This window comes from Vigna unguiculata, chromosome 9 (genome assembly GCF_004118075.2).
Source record: "Vigna unguiculata cultivar IT97K-499-35 chromosome 9, ASM411807v1, whole genome shotgun sequence".
Classification (NCBI taxonomy): domain Eukaryota; kingdom Viridiplantae; phylum Streptophyta; class Magnoliopsida; order Fabales; family Fabaceae; genus Vigna; species Vigna unguiculata.
This window is the reverse complement of record NC_040287.1, coordinates 23,606,785-23,628,218: the sequence shown is the minus strand read 5'-3', so window position 1 is coordinate 23,628,218 and position 21,434 is coordinate 23,606,785. Positions and strand designations below refer to the sequence as shown.

The 21,434-nt window shown below is 34.1% G+C and overlaps 1 protein-coding gene across 1 annotated transcript; it reads right to left on the bottom strand.

Moving 5' to 3' along the window:
* Positions 1 to 17,710: 17,710 nt before the first annotated feature.
* On the bottom strand, positions 17,711 to 19,649 carry LOC114164407 (ethylene-responsive transcription factor ERF114-like). The gene is made up of 2 exons (XM_028049075.1): positions 19,153 to 19,649; positions 17,711 to 18,379 (listed from the first exon to the last, which is right to left on the bottom strand). Exons 1-2 carry the CDS (start codon positions 19,379 to 19,381, stop codon positions 17,832 to 17,834), a joined length of 777 nt encoding a protein of 258 aa, XP_027904876.1. The 5' UTR covers positions 19,382 to 19,649; the 3' UTR covers positions 17,711 to 17,831.
* Positions 19,650 to 21,434: the final 1,785 nt, after the last annotated feature.

The following is a 21,434-nucleotide window of genomic DNA, read 5'->3' as shown; positions in this document are numbered from 1 at the left end:
ACAAAACATGCCAAGTTTTTCAAATCGGGTTTCTTACCACAGTTTCGTAATTAAATGCATACCCAAGTTATCTGATGAAGGATTAACTTGTTCCTTTTTAAGATTATTGAATATGGTGTGAGTTGATTAAGAAAGCTAAGCGAAATCCCCACTGGACATTAAGATAGCAAGCTATCTAGATGTGAAGGTTCCTTTCACAAAGCTCAAGAGAAGAAGATGATGGATTGATGCAAAACAAAAAGGAAATGGAAAGCACATAAACCATAGAAAACCAAGAACAATTAAAGGAAGAAGAAAACATAAAATGGAAAGGAAAGAAATGGTAAAAATGTGAGAAGCACACCACTACAAGGCTAGGCTAGAAGCCATGGCAACCTTGAAGATGAGTGGATGTGTGCCGCCACTTGCTATGCAAGATAAGGCTTAAAAGTATTCACTCCCTAGGGAGGAAACTATCACAAATGGTTGAGACACAAGAGTGTTTTTACTTCAAAATGTTCAACCCTTTTACATGTTTAGGAGCACCCCTTATATAGAAGAGTTTAGGGGCCTCTAAGCAAAAAAAAGATACCTAAGGATGTCTCTACAAAAACCTAACCCTAGCTTCTAGAAACTAGGTCAAATAAGGTTACAAAAATGAGAGACAAAAGAGCTAACTATGGTGTGTGCAAGGCTAATTTCGTTCTAGCACAAAAGGAGACAAAGAATGTGTCTCATATGTCTCCAAAAAGTGGCTATAGTGTGCTAAAAACAAAGGAGACCAAAGGTACATAGGTACACTTGCTTTATGCCTTTTTCTTTATGCTTTATGCCTTTGCTTTACTCTCTCCTCCACATCATTTATGCTCCCCAATCACCATGTGCCACCTAGCATTGATTTCTTACTCCTAATTAACCGACAAAGCAAATAAACATAAATTAGCATGTTGGCTTAAGTCAAGTCAACTATAGTCAACAAGTCAAACCTAGTCAAAGATCAACAAGTCAACTAAAGTTGATTCAACTAAGTCAACTTAGGGAATCAAAAATAACAAACACAAATGAAAGGGATGAAGGATTAATGAACTTCCTTTCTAAACATGCTTAGTCTTCTTAAGCATGTGCCTCCATCCTTGGTTGGGGTCAATCCTTCATCATTATCCAACTAAATACATCAAAGTTGAAGCATACCCATTTTGGTCTGATTTGTTTAGCATGTGGTCTAAATAGACTTAAGTAATTTTTCTAACTTTATCAATTTTTATCTATTGTCAGGAGACTTGAAGATGAACTTTTCAACCTCAAGTAAGTTTAAGTCAAAAACTGAAGTGAGTACTCATTCTTCACTGCCTAGTACTCAACCTACAAGACTTGAAGTACAAATTCCAACCCCAATTACACCTCAAGTAAATATTCAACAAGGTCCTACATTTTCATTTTCCCCTCCACTTCCATCTTATATTTCAAGCAAGTATTCAACAAGGTCCTAAATATGCTTGCCCTCCACCTCCATCTGCACCTCAGCCAAGTAATTTGTTTTATCATATTTCATGAATAAGTATTATGTATATAATATGTTTTACATTAGATTTTGTATATATCAATTTGATTTTATATTCAGTTTTAGGAATATCTAACCAATTTATTTTCAGGAACCTTGAAAGTGAGGATATCTTCAACTAGCCAGCCCCCAATTGCGCCTCAATCTAATTCTCAGCTACCAAATCAATCATTTCATGTATCTGAACCAACAATACCAACTACATCACATTCATATTCTAAAAATGAAGAGGAAGAAAATGAGGAGACTTAGTTGCAAGTAGATGAACAAAGGCCTACAACCCGAAAAAGAGCATGGTTTGTTAATGTTATTGGTAAGCAACTATATACAAAGTACTACATAATATATTATACATATATTTGTCTTTATAATAAATTAGTAACAATTATTTTCTCACATTCCGTAGATGATCAAGGAAAGAAAATTACAAAACAACTATGAACCAATGATGTGTGGCATTTACCTCCTAATGAAAGGATTGTTGTGCAGTGGAATAATGAGGGTCAACCAATTGCAGATGGTGGAGCATTATTGAATAGGTTCTTAGGTACCATTGCAAGAAACTCTAATTCTCTTCCTATCAGTTATTCTAGTTGGAAGAAGATTCCTAAAGATTATAAAGAAGATGTACTTAAGAATACTATTCAGGTCAACATTGTAAAAGCTTAATGTATGATTTAATTATACTATAACTCTTGTTAATTTTAATTGTTTTATGTTTTGAAGGCTAAGTTTGACATCCATTCCGATGTTCAAATAAGCCACATCCTCAAATCACTTAACATAAAGTGGAGAGACCACCGACAGGAATTGTGGCAACTTAGAAATGATGGAACATGTACTAGAGATGAATTGATCACAATGGTTCCAACAGGAATAGATAGAGATCATTGGGCTTCTTTTGTGGATTATCGACTAAATTCAAAAACAAAGGTATATTGAAACTATTTTTCATCCATATCGTTCAAGTTAATGATTATTAATTTTTATATGTTGATGATTAGGAGCATGCTTTGAAAAATAAAGATAATAAAGCAAAGCAAACCATTGCTCACACATGTGGATCTAAGAGCATTGCAAGAAAAAGAGATGAAATGGTGACAATACTACATATCTTGATGTGAACTTTTTGTTTCAATTTTTGGCTCTATGGGTGATATATTTTTCTTTAATTTTATAGGAAAAAGAGTGTGGCCACAAGGTTAGTAGAAGAGAGGTATGGATAGCAACACATAAACATGCTAATGGAGCCTTTGTGAGTGATGAAGCGAGGGAAATCGGTGTAAGTTCAATTCTAACAAAGTCTATAATTGTCAACCATACTTTGTGTTATTTTAATTAGTTTCTTCTTATGTTCTTTGTAGGAAAAAATTCAAGTATATGAATCAACATCATCATCATCATCTGTATCAAAAGAAATATCAAGTACTGATTCCTTAGCTTTTGCTTTCGGAAGCCAAGAACATTGTGGACGTGTTAAAGGTTTGGGTTTGGGTCCTTGCCCATCTAAAGTGTTTGGCTCCAAGGTTCATTCATATAATGAAACATCTTCAAGTCATCTTTCTAATGCTCAATTACAAAATCAGGTTAATTTTTTAGTTTTGATCATGATGCATTACTTTTATCAAATTTGACGTTTGAATATGTTTAAAGTAATATGTTATGTAAACCAAGATTGTCAAAAGAGCTCCATTTTTTTTCTTCAAAAATAGAAAATAAGAGTTATTTTTTCTATTTTGATTATTTTGATTAATTTTGTTTTTTAAAATAGGTTTCTACATTGACATCCCAACTCAATGAAATGAAGGCAATGGTTAATTTTTTGGTACAAAATTATCAAGGAGAGTTGCCTCGTGATTTTACTATGCATCATGTACCAACGATAATATTTAAATCTTGATTAAATTAATATATGTCTGATATTATTATTTCGAAAGTTATTAATTATCAATATTTTTTATATGTTAGGTATCTGATCAAGGAAGTGTTCCTAACGAAGAAACAAATGATCAACATCCAACACCGCATTAGATGATATTTTTCGTTTACTTTTGGAATTTGTCAACAAATATGATTCTAGGAAACTTTTGGTTAATTTTGGTTTATTGTAGGTAGATAATGCACTGCTTATTATGTCCCTGTCATTCAAATGCTACCTCTCCAACACTTATTACGTTAAGAGCATTATGACTACTAGTCCACTATTGGTACCATTTGAATGAATATTTGTATTGGTACCATTTGAATGAATATTTGTATTGATTTCTTATTTTGAAGTGGCCTTGAAGGTTTTGCTTATTTGTTGATTGGTACCCAAATGTTAAGTAATAAATAGGAAATTCTATAGAATAAGGTTCTTTTCGTACTCAAATAATTAATTAAACAAATCATTTATCAGGAAAGTACAATTTTAGCATTATAGCAATGTCATAATAATATGAGCACTAACTTTTTGCTATTAACAGGGGTTTTTGAGGAATTTTAACGGAGGTTTTCGGAACCTCATGCATTATTGGGGTTTTCGAAACCCCGTGCATTACTGGGGTTTTAAGAACCCCATACATTACTAGGGGTTTTAAGAACCCCAGACATTAATGGGGGTTTTCGGAACCCCAAACATTATACGGGGTTTTCGAAACCCCAAGTATTAACCGAGGTTTTTGAAACCCCTGGTAAGATGCGCTACTTCCAAGGGTTGCTAAAAACCCCCGGTAATCCGTTAGCCACGCTTGCTCTTTCGGGGGAATTTCAAACCCTTGGTAAAACCATTAGTAGGGGTTAAAACCCCCAAAAACACCAAATATAACCCCCACTAAAAATAATTATTTTTGTAGTGACTGTTTTAATTTTTTGTGTTTTTTTCTTTTGAGACTTTGTTTCTATTTTAGCCCAAAATACTCTATACACCCACACCATTTTTCTTGCAACTAACAGCTGCCCAAAATTTTATATTTTCACCCCAACTCTATGCTTTGTCATTTCTGCTCCAAGTCAAGAAGTTAATGATGAGATTCTAATATTTAGAAGCAGAATCTGTTTTAATTTTTAGAATCAGTTTTTTTTCAAATGATAATTGATTTTGTGCTATGATTTTAGGACACCTCTTTTTCCAGATAAAGAAAGTAGTAATATGATTCAAAGGAATATCTCTTTTACTAATTAGAATCAATTTTGTTGATCACGTTTGATGTTGTGCTTTAATTTTTTTGTGATTTGGTTCCCATAATGTGATAATATTAAGACCAGTTCTTGCCTTTTAAATTTCTTTGCAATCCAGACTGACTTTATTACGAGATTCCATTAGATTTGTAATGTTGGGTATATAAACCCATCAAGCAAAAGAATAAGGGAATTTTTTCTCTCAGAATTCTGGAGACCTCTCTCACCCTAAGCACACAATTTCTTTTAACCCTCGCATATAAAAGACCCATTCACCTTCGATCGCCACCCCCACGTGCTTCTTGGTGTTCCAACGCAACTATTATAAATCCGATCTCTTGTTCAGGTTCACAAAAATTAATTGCTTTTGTGTTATGCAGTCTTTCTTGAGATTTGGTTATGATCTTGGTTGAATTTGATGTTTTCACTATTTCTTTTTGATATGGAAAAGGCATTACTGTCATGCATTTTTGGGTTCATTAGTTTTATAATTAATTTTTTTTTATTGCATTGGGTTGTGAACGTTATTGCATGAATAACTGAGAGATATCATGTTTTAACATTGTATGAATATGTTGTGCTATATTTTTCATATTAAGTGTTTTAAAACTTTTATATAAAATAATATGTGTAAGCCTAAACATTATTTCCTAATCTTTTATTTATTTATTTATTTATTTTCCTAATATTTTCATAAATTATGGACATATAATAGTCACATTTTTGGGTATCATGTCTTATTTCGGAAGTTTTTTTCTTAAAAGGAAGTAATAACAAATAAATAATTTAAATACCCTTTTAACTTTTAAAATGTATAAGTGCTCGCGCGACCGCTCTCGTCGTCTTAGTACTTAATACCTTCGCTCTTCTATAAGATTACTAAAAAAAATACAAAATTTTCAAATATTAAAAAAGAGTGATATCAACATCTTCGAACAAATTGTTTTTTTCAAAAAGTTTTTCATAAAAAACTACCCCTGATTCTCCATTATGAATAGAGATATGTAGGAGCAAGGAGTAATCCTTGTCGGGCCCAAAAAACAAAAAATCTTTTTTGCATCCTTTATTTTTCTTTGTGATCTTTTTTATTTATTTTTATTTTTATTTTTTTTTTGTAAAATAAACATTTAAAGGAAACCACATCAATTTGTATTTTAATTAAAGGTACTATCTTAGGATGGGCGTTGTAGGGTGGTAACCCCCAACTCTGTTTTCGTAGACCTTGCTCCTTTTTATGGTTTTCCATAGTTTCCTATAATAACTATGGTGGCGACTCCAAATTTTTCTTTTAATGTTTTATTTTTGGTTCGTCATTCTGTCGCGATTTCGGTTGTGACAGATGGTGACTTCACTCAGAACTTTAGAGAGTTAGGTCATTTAATTAAATATATAAATTTGATGTGGTTGTTTCAAAAAAAAATTTCTCTTTTCTTTTTCATTCCTTTTTTTTTGTCTTATATTTATTTATTTGTTTTATTTTATTTTACTTTATTTTATTTCTCATTTATTATTATTAATATTATTATTGTATATATTTTTGTTCATTTTGGATGATTGAATTTTTTTATTCTTTATTTTTTATCCATTTATTTATTTATTTATTTATTTGTTCATATTGTTTTATTTTTATGCTTGAATTTTGAATTCTAGGATAGATAACTTTATTATATATATTTGTCTATTTTTTTTTCTATTTGTTTACAAGAAAGGGGTTTGGGTATGCATTATCCTCCCTTCACACACACTGTGTGCATGACATGAGTGGGGCCCTATACCCGGGCCTGAGTAACTTTAGAATTAGAGGGGAATGTGTAGCAGTGTCACAATGGATGTACTTCCCAAGTGGTCATTGAGAGAACCCCAACTAGAGTTTGTTTTCTTCATTGGTACTCCCACCTCTTGTTGTTTACCAACTGTTGTGGGAAATGCCATGAAATGGGTCATAGCTCTAGTAACCTTGATATTTAGGTATTAGGAAACCATCCTAGTAAGCGCATGTATTTTACCTTAGATCCATTAGGCGTCAAACCTTTGTTAAGGCACAAAGGGAGATATACATGTTTTTTTATTCCTCAGTTATTTTATTTATTATTTATTTATTTATTTTCTTTCCTCTTGATTTTTGAATTAGTAATAAAATCATGCATAACATATTATTGCATCCATGTATCTATGTTTTGCCATGTCATCTCATCAAATTCATTTGATTTTAGGCTCAAAATTATAAAGTTGTGATTAAATTTGAAAAAAAAATGAAGTTAACATGGAATATGGAGTCGCGGTCAATTAGGATTTGATACTTTGAAGAAGAAATTATCCTCTAGGGTTGTAGAAAGTAATTTGAGAGCGTGATAGATAGGGCTAGAGATTAGGTTTTCTTTCTAACGCATTGATTTATGAGCTTTCTAGATGGTTGGGTTTGTGTGGACTATTTTCCATGTCAATTTCTATTTACTCACAACTTTATATTTCTTAATAAAATAAACGATTTGCATTATGTTTTTCCTTCCTTTTCTTTTTCTTGTATTTTTTTTTTGTTTAATAAAAATAAGAGCAAAAATAATAAAAAATAAATACGGCAAGGCCAAGCCACCTCTACAGGACGCGAACAAATAGTAAAAACATTGAGGACTGGGAAACCGCACAAGAGACATTAAAAGAATATATCAATCAACTAAAGGACCAAGTAGGTCAAATCTTGGAGGCCTTGAAGTCCTTAAAGGACTCAGGAGAAGCTTCATCAGCAAAGGGTGAGGAAAGCGCTTCTCATCGGGTTACACCCCACCTATTGGAGATTATTCAGAGGCTGAACATGCTTCCTTCTCATTCCCAAACAATACTTCTAGGAATGAAGCGACTACCTTTGCGGAACCACGAGTGACTGTAATACCCAAGTCTTTAAATACAATTGTCGGTGATGACTCTTTGGGCAAGATTACACCACACCCTACTATGCAGGTCATATCCGCTAATGTTGAGGGAACCAAAACTAAGTTGGAAATTTTGGAAGAATGACTACGAGCTATTGAGGGAGGTGGAAACTATGGGTTTGGCGATGTTGCCGGTTTAAGCTTAGTTCGTGATGTCACAATACCTCACAAGTTTAAAGTTCCGAAGTTCGAAAAGTACAAGGGTACCACATGCCCTAGAAGCCATCTAACCATGTATTCTTGAAAGATGGCTGCTTATGCTTATGATGACAAATTGCTAATCCACTTCTTCCAAGACAGTTCTGCTGGGGTAGCATTGAGTTGGTATACACACTTGGAAGCATCTCGCATTCGTTCTTGGATGGATTTGGTGGATGCCTTTTTGAAACAGTACAAGTATAACATGGATATTGCGCCAGATCGGTTGCAATTACAAAACATGGCAAAAAAGAATGTTGAATCATTAAAGGAGTATGCACAACAATGGAGAGAGCTTGCTTCTCAATTGGAACCTCCTCTTCATGATAAGGAAATGGTGGCAATGTTTGTGAACACATTGCAACCACCATTCTATGAACATATGGTGGGGAATGTATCCTCAAATTTCGCTGATATCATCATCATAGATGAAAGGATAGAGATTGGGCTGAAAAATGGAAAAATTGCATATAGCCCGCTTGCGGCTACAACTCCTATAAAGCCTGATTTCAGTCTTGGGAAGAAGATAGAAGTAGAGGTGCACGCAGCATCAACAATACCTAGGTGGGAAAATCAGACTCCCGCTTACCAAGCACAATCTCCACAACAAGGATCCTATCAATCACAACACGCTTCAAGTAACACTTAGAAAACTGAGGCTAACACAAATCCTAACCAGTCTTTAAGGCAAATCACTAGTCCTAGAAGGAATCAAGAAAAGAATTATATTCATTTCACTCTTATTCCTGTGACTTACATGGAGTTATTGCTGGATCTACTTCGTAATGCTTTGGTAGCTATCTGCCCGATGAAGCCATTGGAGCCACCATACCCTAAGTATTTTGATGTAAATATCACTCTACTGAGAAATGTTTGTCTTTCAAACACAAAGTGCATGCTTTAATCGACTAAGGGTGGTTAAAATTTCAAGAGAATAAACCCAACATTAAGGCCAATCCCCTTTCTAGGCATGATAATTCTTTGATAAATGTTATTGATCTCGAGGGACACAAGTTGGTGAAGAATGTGAGCGAAATTCAGAGTCTGCAAAGGTTTATTTTTGAGGCACTACTAACAGTAGGATTGTTGGAAGGTGAATACAACTTGAGGGATGCATGCGGGTTCCATCTCGGTGCTAAACATTCCATCGAGACGTGTAACAAGTTCAGAAATTTTTCTACAAAATTTGATCGACAAGAACTTCATGCAAGTATGTTGTGGAGATAAAAAGGACAAGAGGAGGTTGGTAGAAGAAAAGAAGGAGTTATGTAACATCCCGTCAGGATATTACGGATTTTTAATAAAACAAAGGAAATAAATAAATACGCTGCATTTAATAATACCTCATTTCCCAAAACGCGGGAAATTTAAACTTTATTAAATAAATAAAGAGTACTCAAATCCATAATTCACAAAACCAAAATATTAAAAAAACACCCACAAAGGTTTACAACTTATTTCAAACCAATAAAAATAAAAACATAAGATTCCCGAGCTATCCCCTCTCCGTAGCTAAGCTTCACCAGAACCACCTACATCAACATCACCTGCTCACGTGTACCACGCACACGATCATCACCAAACACAAGCAAATAGGGTGAGCTTAACAGATAAAGCATATAAAAATTGTATACACATATACAGCATATCAATATAAACAACACAATCATTTTAAAGGCTTACATTCTTTTAATTCATACCTCCTAGCCACAATAAGGTTATTCATGTTCTACATCTTCTAGTGATCACTTCAAGATGACTTGCTGCCATACCTATCAGCCACAACTGATAGAGCACGTGCGGGAAACCATGTTACGGATCACACATCGTAACGTTAGGTGGAGTTCCCAAATACAAATCTAGTTCGCAACGTCCCAAGACTACCAAACTCGTAAGTTAACTACTGAGGAGGGCAATCTATCTGGACCCGGCCGTACTGGCCACAACCAGCACACTTACACCGACAACACTTGCTAACCCGAGCCACAACTCAAGGGTTCCTTGTGTTCATCCACCATCTCGAGCCACAACTCAAGAGATGTTATTTCGAGCCACAACTCAAGGAATACCATGTGCTTTAACCCCTATCCCGAGCCACAACTCAAGGGATACGTTCCGAGCCACAACTCAAGGAACACCAGTAATCCCACCTCTGAAGCATTACCAAAAGCCTTGTAGATCATGCCTACAAAACCAAAAACTCAATGTTGCAGCAGTAAAATCGCCTAGCGGGTGACATGTGCCGCCAGGCGCTGCCAGCTTCCAAACCGCCTGGCGAGTGTCGTGTACCGCCAGGTGCCAAGCGCCTCAACAAAACCCCACGCGGTCAATACCGCCTGGCGGGAAGACCCTCGTCGCTAGGTGCCCACGTAGCAGTACCCTTTGTTGGTCAGCGATCGCCTAGCAGAAACTTCTTGCTGCCAGGCGCCTCGAGTGGAGATTTCTTCTTGTGACACCACTATCGCCTGGCGGCATTATGGGAGCCGCCAGGCGCCACACCAGTACTCTCGCAATACAGGTTCTGGCTTGGTTTCAGGCACTATTTTCCACCCTCTTACTCACATATTCGATAGACAAGTTTAATTAGTATACCTTGGATTAGTAACAGGCACTACAACAAAAATCACTTTAGACAACAACATAAAATTATGATCTAAATTATAAAAACCATGGTCTAAAGATTAGACCACATTTTTTTAGGTGTGGTATAGGTGAGTGTGGTTATAGCTAATAGACAACGGTTTTTAGTACGACAATGTTTTTGAAACCGTTGCTTAAAATCCTTACAATAGACAACAATTTTTCAGGTTGATTTTAGACCTCACTTATATTTTTAGACCACATTTTTACTGGTTTTGTCCACATAGTTTAAAACAACAGTTGTATAATTATGGGCTTTCATGATATTTATACAACATTTATAAAAATGTTGTTTATTATATGTTTAGGCCACATTTATTTAGTCGTTATCTAATTTAGTGTGGTCTAAACTACAAAATGTTGTAGTGAGGGTCCCCTATTGATGAGATGCCTCTAACCAAGGGACCAACAACAAGAGCCATGAGTAGGAGAATAAAAGAGGAATGGGCCTTGAATGCGCATGCAAGGCCCGAGATGAACTTCACATGGGCCAAGGAAGATGTGAAGACCTAGCCTAGGACACTTTGCTTGTAAATACTAGATTAGGATTTTATTTTGGCCTTTGTCTTTTGGGCCCAGTAGAATAGGGTTTTCTTTGGGCCATGTATTGGTCCTTAGAGGAAATTGGGCTTTAGAAGTAATTTTGGACCAAAGAGGGGAATTGGGCCAAATGGGCCAAGAGTAGTGTGTCTACTCTAGAAAAGCCTAGAAGCTTCTCAAACTTGCTCTCCAAGGATGAGAGTTAGCTTCTCATGGCAAGACAAGTGTGACTTGCTTAGGTGGCTAGTCACACCTCCCACATGCTCCTTTTTGACTCCAAAATTCAATTTTCTAGACTCCGTTTTCCCTCCACTTTTTGGAGACTCCTTGGTCTCATTTTAGCCTATAAATAGAGAGCTTTGGACCCTTGTATTTTCATTCCTGAATATAGTAGAGAAACTCTGTTGAGATGACTCTAGACTCCTCTATTTTTGTGAATTAACTTAGGCTAGAGTTCTCCTTCTTGGTTTCCTCTAGTCCCCTTCCTTGAGTGTTTGCCCAACCTCACTTGAGCGCGCCACTACAAGGCTAGGCTACAAGCCATGGCAACCTTGAAGATGAGTGGATGTGTGCCGCCACTTTGTTATGCAAGATAAGGCTTAAAAGTATTCACTCCCTAGGGAGGAAACTCTCACAAATGGTTGAGACACAAGAGTGTTTTTACTTCAAAATGTTCAACCCTTTTACATGTCTAGGAGCACCCCTTATATAGAAGAGTTTAGGGGCCTCTAAGCAAATAAAAGATACCTAGGGATGTCTCTACAAAACCCTAACCCTAACTTCTAGAAACTAGGTCAAATAAGGTTACAAAAATGAGAGACAAAAGACCTAACTATGGTGTGTGCAAGGCTAATTTCGTTCTAGCACAAAAGGAGACAAAGAATGTGTCTCATGTTAAGAACTTCCTTTCTTAACATGCATAGTCTTCTTAAGCATGTGCCTCCATCCTTGGTTGGGGTCAATCCTTCATCAAGTAGAGGCTGAATTTCACATTTTTGGATTGGCAGTTGCTGAAAATTCAAATTTTGTGCAGATTTCTAGCTTGTTTTTGGTTGTTTTTAATCCATTCTAGTGTCATTCTTTAGGTAATTCATTTGAGTGCTTAACTTGTTTCTTTGCCTTATTTCTAGTTTGTCTTTCTTTGTTAAATCTTTGAGTATGTTTCATCTATATTCCACTTGAGTTTAGCTCTTCTTTCATTTAAGCTTTTCTTGTTTTTCCTTATTGGCTTCTTTGGTTTGGTCTTACATTCTTGGTGGAAGATTTCTTTGGAGGTAACCAAATACTCAAGGTAGCATACTAGGAGGTGGAAACCAAAGTGGAACTCCAAGCTACAAGTGAAGTTCACAAAGCAAACACTTGAGTGAGACAAAAGAAGAAAGAAAAGAGTGGAGTGAAACACTTGAAGACTTTTAAAGTTTGCGCAAATTTGTGATTGTATTCATTTGAGTTGTATTTGTTCAAGTTTTCTTTCTTGTATCTCTTTGGACTAATAAAGTGTCTTAGGGGAGCCTTAGGTGTTCTCTCATCTCTTAATTAGAACCTTCTTAAATAGTAAAAGCGCTTGTAGACGGTGAGTGTGTCTTGCAACATCAAGCCTCAGCAAAGTAGGCCGCATAGTTAGACTCCAAATATTTTTGTTTTTCTTTTGTTGCTTAATTGTTAGTGTGTGTCTAATTCTATTTTAGAAGTTTTGTGCAATATTCTTTGAATTACTTTGGCAAGGAAAGACTTGGTAAGTAAGCAATCCAAGTGATTCACCTCTCTTTCCTGGAAGATATTTCCAGAAGTTTGGTATTTACTTCTTCCTTAGAATTTCTTAGTTAGCTTTTAGTAATCGTGGCTAGTCAACCCTCCCTACATAGTGCAAGTGATTATGAGGATTCAATTCATAGTTTAAAACATGTTTCTCAACAACTCAAATCACTTGAACTATGGAGACAACAAGAGGCAATTTACAAGGTGAAAGATCAATTGGAAAGAGATGGCCAAATTTCTCTCTTGAAGGAACAAATCAAAGCTTTAAAGAAAAGAGATGAGAAAATCCAAAATAAGCTAAAAAGTAGGAGTAATTCCAGCAAAGGGTCTAAAAGGGGAGCTTCAATATATGGGGAAGAGGAAGGATTAAGATTAGGAGAATATTATCAACAACCTTCCCACATTAGGAGGCAAAGAAAAGATCTTACTCCTAGAGAAGTTAAAGTAGACTTGCCTAACTTTCAAGGCAAGGATGATGTTGAAGCTTATTTGGATTGGGAGATGAAGGTCGAGCAACTCTTTGCTTGCCATCAAGTTAGTGAAGAAAGGAAAATGCCTCTTGCTACCCTAAGCTTTCAAGGGTATGCTATGTATTGGTGGACTTCTATAGTCCAAGAGAGGCTAAGAAGTAATGGACCTTCAAAATATTGGAATGATCTTAAGTCAGCCCTTAGGAGGAGACACATTCCCTCCTACTACAATAGGGAGCTCATGAACAAGCTCCAAAGACTCCAACAAAGAAATATGTCTGTGGAAGAATATAGAGAGAAAATGGAGTTACCTATGATGAGGGCGGGAATAATCGAGGAAGAGTCCATTACCATTTCTAGATTCTTAAGTGGCTTAAACCTTGATATAAGAGATAGAGTTGAGCTTTTACCTTACCAAGATTTGAATGATTTGGTGCAAATATGCATTAAGGTAGAACAACAAAATTTGAGAAAATCTTTTTCAAAAAGAAATCAAGCTCAAACTAACTCCTATGTTAAGAAAGATTTTAAGAAAGAAGAGAAAAAGGAGGAGCCACCTAGGAATCTAGGAAAAGGTAAAGAGGGGAGTACATCATCACACACTCGCACAAGTGAAATCAAATGTTTCAAATGTCTTGGTAGAGGTCATATAGCATCTCAATGCCCCACCACAAAGACCATGATTCTTAGGGATGTTGATAGATATAGCAGCCAGGATGAAAATGAAAGTGAGAGTGGAAGTGAGGAATCCAACGAGTCTAATATAGAAGATGCTCACCCTTATGATGGGGACCTTTTAATGATTAGAAGGATCCTCAACAATCAACCTAGTCCACAAGCACTAACACAAAGAGAGAACATATTTCACACAAGGTGTAAAATTTTGGAAAACACTTGTTCTCTAATTGTGGATAGTGTCTCATGTTGTAACTGTTGCAGTACTAGGTTGGTTGACAAGCTGTCTTTGACTGTCTTACCTCATCCAAAACCTTACAAACTTCATTGGCTTAATGAAGATGGGGATTTGGCAGTCAATCATCAAGTAAAGGTCAAGTTTTCCATAGGGAAATATGAAGATAGTGTGCTATGTGATGTAATACTTATGGAAGCTTGTCATATCTTATTGGGGAGACCTTGGCAATTTGATAAGAAAACCATGCACAATAGTCTCACCAACGAGATTACCTTTACTCACAAGGCTAAAAAGTTTGTTCTTCATCCTCTTTTGCCATCACAAGTGGCTGAGGATCAACTTCAAATGAAGAACAAAAGAGAAAAAGAGAAAGATGAGGACAAAAAAAAAGTCCTCAGAAAGTCCAAAAGCTAAATAAAGATAGATTTCCTAAGAAAAGGAAGTCTAAACTTAGCCCTCGAGGTGATGGTCCCTTTAAAGTGCTAAAAAGAGTCAATGATAATGCATATAAGCTAGAGTTGCCTGAGGAATATGATGTACATGCCACCTTTAATGTTGTTGACTTAATACCTTTTGCAGGTGGTACAGATGATGAGGCGGAAATTTCAGATTTGAGGACAAATCCTTCTCAAGAGGGAGGGGATGATGAGATGCCTCTAACCAAGGGACCAACAACAAGAGCCATGGCTAGGAGAATACAAGAGGAATGGGCCTTAAATGCGCATACAAGGCCCAAGATAAACTTCACATGGACCAAGGAAGATGTGAAGACCTAGCCTAGGACACTTTACTTGTAAATACTATATTAGGATTTTATTTTGGGCTTTGTATTTTGGGCCCAGTAGAATAGGGTTTTCTTTGGGCCATGTATTGGGCCTTAGAGAAAATTGGGCTTTAGAAGTAATTTTGGACCAAAAAGGAGAATTTGGCCAAATAGGCCACGAGTAGTGTCTCTACTTTAGAAAAGCCTAGAAGCTTCTCAAACCCGCTCTCCAAGGATGAGAGTTAGCTTCCCATGGCAAGACAAGTATTAACCATCGGCTTTGATAGCACTTGTTAGGTTTTATAGAGGGGGTTTCACTGGGGAGAACAACACCAATGAGATCTGAGCCTAACCACATAAGACATTGACACCACTCTCAACCCAAAACCTTAAGGCAATGGGTTTATAGGTCTTTATTCTTATATAGTGCTCTACTTTCTCATTTCTGGTCAATGTGGGACTTAAACTCATACTTGGATTTCTAACAATATTATTCTCATCATTCTTAAAATGTTTGAATCTATCATCAAGAGAGTCAATAGTAACTCCCAAATATATTTTATTTTAATCTCATATTATTTTTATATGCATTATTTTATATTTTAAATTTATTCTAAATGTACTTTTAGTTATTTTAGTAATTATGGGATATTATCAAATTTTCTAATTGGTTAATCTCGATAATGTAAATTAAGCACTCTTTGTTAGTGCAATAAGAGTTAGATGCTACTACTATGTAACTAAACTTGTAATCTCTTGTAATAAAAGTATTATAACTAAACTTAGTAGTGTGTATCCAAGTTAAATTCACAGACTACACAGATATTAAGGCCTTAGATGCTTTTGCAAGTATTGTTGGGTGACCTTCATTTTTTCTCGAGAATATTTAAAACGTATAATATTAAAGATGTTTGTTATATTTCTTAGAGTTTATATATATATTTTCATATGAGAGTCGTAATCATTGAATATATATATATATATATATATATATATATATATAAAATATTTAATAGTATTTTTAATTTAAAATATTAAAATAATAAAATTATAGATATATATTTTTATATAATATTTAACTTTAATATTATTATTGATATCACCAAGATGAGTAGATAGTAAAGAGTGAAGGGGTGAAGTTGAAGAGGACTAATTCAACAGTCAAAAGTCATAGCTGACCCCTAGACATTGAGATTTCAGAAAATAACAATCCAAGTCTTGATCGCAGGTCGATAAGCTGCCTCAATCTGGACTTTTGGGTCATTCTATGCCGAATTCAACGACTCATATATACTCTGCAATATTACAATATATTCTCCACTTCAATTTATTTGACCACACTCATCTTTCAACTACATCGCTTTTTTATGTCAATCTCCCCTCAGAAGTTGCGTGTTACATGTTCCAACCTTTTTTTTTCTTCTGTGTTAATTAACCAATTTTCTGAAAAATCGTTTTGCATGAGAAATGGAGAATGACATGTTTAGAAGCTTTTGGTTGAAGACACGCGTGTGTTGTGTGCACCATGTGTGAACAATTCTACTTTGGTTTTTGTTACACGTGCCAAGTGAAGCTCAAGGGTGGTGGTGGCGGTTTAACTTTTTGTCTTTCCGCTTTTGCAACCACCCAATTCCAAACAAAGAAGGTTTCACACACACGCGTACATATCACAATAAATTACAACAAACAGACCAATGCAATGTTTCTACATTATTCTTTTTCAACAAAGATATTCCATGCAGATTAAACAACGTTTTCCTTACAATTTTTGTTTTTCTAAAATCTAGGTTTCTATATTATCTAATTAATTCTAAAAGAATTTCCTCAACGACAATATTTTAATTTTTTTTCATTGCCATATTTGTTTTTCTGTTATGTAAGAGAAAAATAATTATTCTACAAAATAAACACGATAAAACGCATTGCTTATGTGAATTTCATCAATTATCATTATTTTACATTTCTTGTCACAACATTGTATTCCATTGTCAAGTTACTAACATATATAAGAGAATCCAAACTTGTTCTCACTGTATTTATTTGTTCTAGAGCTTTAGTGTAATAAAATCATGAATACTGAAAGCTGACATTAATAGACGCGTCTCAGGCACTTTTTTCGGAAGCATCCAGGGTAAAGAATTTCATGTAGTGTTCAAACTTGATTTCGGCTTCATATTTTGATGTTTGATGCTTTACACACTTATAAAGCCCAAAACAACCAATACACTAACAAATTATATATGACATGTATATACTAATTTTTACTTAATTAAAAATAATAATAATACTAATAGAAGATCTATATATAAAGCCATTATTTATAATCCAGTCATTTAAGACATTTCCTTTCATATTATTAATTTTATACATTTCTTTCCCTGTGTTCTATATCTTATGTTTAAATAAATATATATATATATATATATATATATATATATATATATATATAAACATTAGAAACAAAAAAAGAAGTGGATTTGATATATCAAAATAAAGTAATGCACTTTAATTTTTATGAAAATTCTCACACCTAATTTTGTAAAAATCAATTTAAATTAATTTTCATCTTCAACGTATTTTCTTTATCTCTCCGGACACAATGCATTTAATGAAGCACAAATTCATTAGTTCGTGCATTTTGAAGTAGTAGTATAATTCAGTGAAGGTACATTACTATAGTTTAATATAATCTCTTATACTTGAAACAAGTCAAAGTTGAAGTTAAGATTTCGTGCTCCTTCCCTTTCTCAAACTTTTTCAATTAAACAAACATTGCATTGACAACACACACATGGTAGATTAAAATAACTTAAGGGCAACATTAATTAGTAATATAATGAAAATATGGTATATGATAACATGCAAAGCCATGACAGGGGGAAAAACAAAGAAAGCATGAGTTGTGGAACGAACATCCTGGTCAATATCCATCACCCCTCCAATTCCTAGGAGGCTCAGAAGAAGAACCTCCGAACTGAGTCGAAAACCTCAGGAACTGTTCTTGCTGCTGAGAGAGAGCTGAAGAAGAAGAAGACGAAGAAGAAGAAGAAGAAGAAAGAAACATGTCTCCCCCATAGAAACCAAGCATGTCTTGGTTATTGAAGGTGTTACTTCCAGTTGCAGGCATGATTTGTTGTGGATAGTGATAGTTTGGTGAATAGGTTTGTTGAGCGAAGTGTTGAGTAACAGGATTTGAAGATTGAGCAGTGGCAGTTGTGGTTGATGAGAGGTGTTGATTTGTGAGGTAACCAAATTCGGCAGTGCCTTGAACCCTCTCAGGGAAATTGAGCTTGGCTTTGCTTCCTTTGAATCTGAGAGCAGCTTCATCGTAAGCAAGAGCTGCAGCTTCTGCAGTTTCGAAAGTTCCAAGCCATACCCTCGCTGCCTTCTTCGGATCACGAATCTCTGCAGCCCATTTCCCCCATGGACGCTGCCTCACTCCTCTATAGTGTCTTCTTCTTCCACTCCCTTCACAATTTTAATATTCATATCGTATCATACCTTTCAATACATACAAACTACTATAGAAGATATAAATCATCAAATTAAAACTCAACTGTAATGGAATAACGACACTACTATAGTATCTATAGTCCTTTATAAGTTTTTGTCTCTAATTAAAATTACTTCATCAACTTGTACTTTAAGTGAGACTCATGCATTCTCAGGTAAACTTGGTAACTAATATTTTTGGCCAGTAATATTTGGACATTATTTATTTCTTTTTATTATGTCATATATTATTTCTCTTTTATCTGTATGTGAAACTTTTAGTATCTATTAAATAATAAAACCTTTGTTCACACCGTATTGGGGTCCATACCAAATAATATTAGCTCATCTTCTTTGTTTTGGGGGGTAAAAAACTAGTACAATTAGAATCAAGATTTAAAAACCCTTATTGTCAAAATTTAAATCAATGACTTCTAACTCAGCCTCAGCCTTATAAGGCTGCGCTAGACCTGAGTTCAGTTATGGTAACAAAAATTGAAGAGGTGTGCATGAAGGTGTAGGGTACGTGTGCTTTAAGTTGTGGCCTCACAAGGGAAGATAAAAGTATTAATAAATGTTGCACCGGTAAGCACAGGTATTTGAACATGAAATATATCAAACTTTAGGTGCGGCGTTTGTGAACACTTTGACTCTGGCAAAGAGTCGTAGTTTGTACCCAGAAAGGGATATAAGACGAAAAACAAATAATATCTCAGTCATAAAAATCAACCCTATTGTGAGACACGTACCTTGATCTTGTTGTGGCACTTGTGATTGTTCATTATTATTCTGGGATGAGGTGTTGTCGGAAGAAGTGAAGGGGTCTTCATGGTGGTGAAGAGAATCATTGTTGGAACCACCTATGACTTGTGTGAGCGCAGAGACCATGGCTGACATGTCTTGTTGTGACCTTTCGGAGTATACTGGGAACAAATCATATTCCTCTTCTCTTTCAGTGGAATGCGATCTTGGCTCCATGTCTTTGATCCAATCTAGCAACTGATTGAAGTATATATAGTGTGCGTGTGTGATGCTTATGATGATAAATAAATTAATTGATCCTTAACGTGGCCCTACTGCAAAGTTTCCTATTGTTATTGGCTATCTTTGAAGTTCTATTTTTCATCATGGGGATTGAGGATGGATATGAAGTGTTAAATCTTTGATAGTGGGTGATACTCGTGTTTGGATCCACCAAACGTAAAGATAAAAGAAAAGAAAGAGAGAAAATAGATCTGCGAGAGTGAGAAAGGAAGGGGGAGAAGCTAGGGTTTCCGTTCTTTGATTTTTATATAATGCGATTCCGTGTTTACCGGTGTGAACACTGCGACATATAGCACCTTCAAACAGTACACACCAAAATCTAAAGTTCATCAATTTTTAACTTTTTTAAACAAGAAAAATTCTATTATGCCACGTTTTTTCGCATATTTTATTATTCATTGAAGTTTATATATCTTATTATTTTATTAAATTGTAAGTATAATTATATATTAAATACAAAGTGAGATTATTTATAGTTAAAAAGTATATTTCATGCATACCACTCATCTTTTAAACAAATTCTTACAATGAAAAAACAGTTCATTCAATGGCTTATATAGACTGTATGGTATAAAGTAAAAAAAAAAAGAAAAAATCCCACGCCATCAGAAGTATTTTCAAGTTCATATTACGAATACATATTTAAAAACAGTTAGCTATATTTGTTCTCCTATTATTATAGTCCTTGCTGGATAGATAACATTTAACGGTTATCATAAATAATGTGTCTTAGTCAACACGGGATAGTAAATAATTTTGGAAGTTTTTTTATAAGCTAAATAATTTTGTTAGCATAAAAATAGATATTAGTATATATTATACGGTATTAATTAATATAACATAATATATTGATCTAGATTCATAATATAACTATAATTTAATTTTTTGGACCATGATTATACTAATAAAAACAATGTTACATTAATATTTTAATAATACCTAATATATATATATATATATATATATATATATTACTTTTTTTAATTTGTATAGAGGATAAATCGCTTAATAATTGCAACATTACACAAGACTTCCTAATTTAAATAATCCGAAAATTAAGAAAATAGTGAACAAGTTTATTAGCTTCCATATTTTTTTTAAAATAAAATTACTTTAAATAATTATATATGTGTTATGTATTTTTATCGTTGGGTAATAAATAACAAGAAAAATAATGAGTTTAAGTCATAAAATCAATTTTTGACAATCTTCAAGATCTCAATCTTATCAATTCTATATCAATAAAAAAAACAAATACAAAAAAACACTCCAACAAAAATCAATACAGAATATCATCGGAACACACCAACAAAACAGCAAGAAAGAGTTTACTAAAATATTCACCACAAGAAAAGTACAAGTGTATATATATATAAGTATCTTGTTCACAAGACAATCTTTTCTTTGGATTCTTTGAAAATATTTTAAATCACTCTTGAATGTATGAAAACTCCTATGAAAATCTCAATTGATTTCATTTTTCATAAAATATTGGTTTAAATATGATATTAAAGCATTTAATTGATTAAATCAAAGCTGATAATCAATTAACCTAACTGGATTTTGAAAAGTTGTTAGTGTTTCTATTATAATCAATTATATATGTTAATCAATCCTCATTAAGTGCAGAAACACATTTAATAAATTATAAAATATCTTCACTAACTATAATAATGAGAACTTGAAAACATACAAAAACATTCTTTCATTTAATTCGTTATGAAGATTTATATCCAATTATTCTGTTATATAATCAGTTACTCAACTGCTTTTTTTATTAACAAAAATTAAAAATGCTAAAAGAAGCTTTTATAGCGTAACATTCACAAAAATGTTTTCTTTCAATTTCTTTAGGTTGTGTGTCTACGATAATACATACTTTTTACACACATTTACATTTTATTATGTAGTGATAACACATTGTTTTTATATTATTTTTCAGTTTCTAGTTTATTTTCTATCATAAGTATAAATTGGGTTCATTAAT

Bases quoted from the DNA above. Each gene is read 5' to 3' on its own strand.
- LOC114164407 (XM_028049075.1), bottom strand. From the start codon at position 19,381: ATGGAGCCAAGATCGCATTCCACTGAAAGAGAAGAGGAATATGATTTG. The intron at 18,380-19,152 runs GTACGTGTCTCA...AAAATTGTGAAG, and splicing joins AGTGCCACAACAAGATCAAG to GGAGTGGAAGAAGAAGACAC.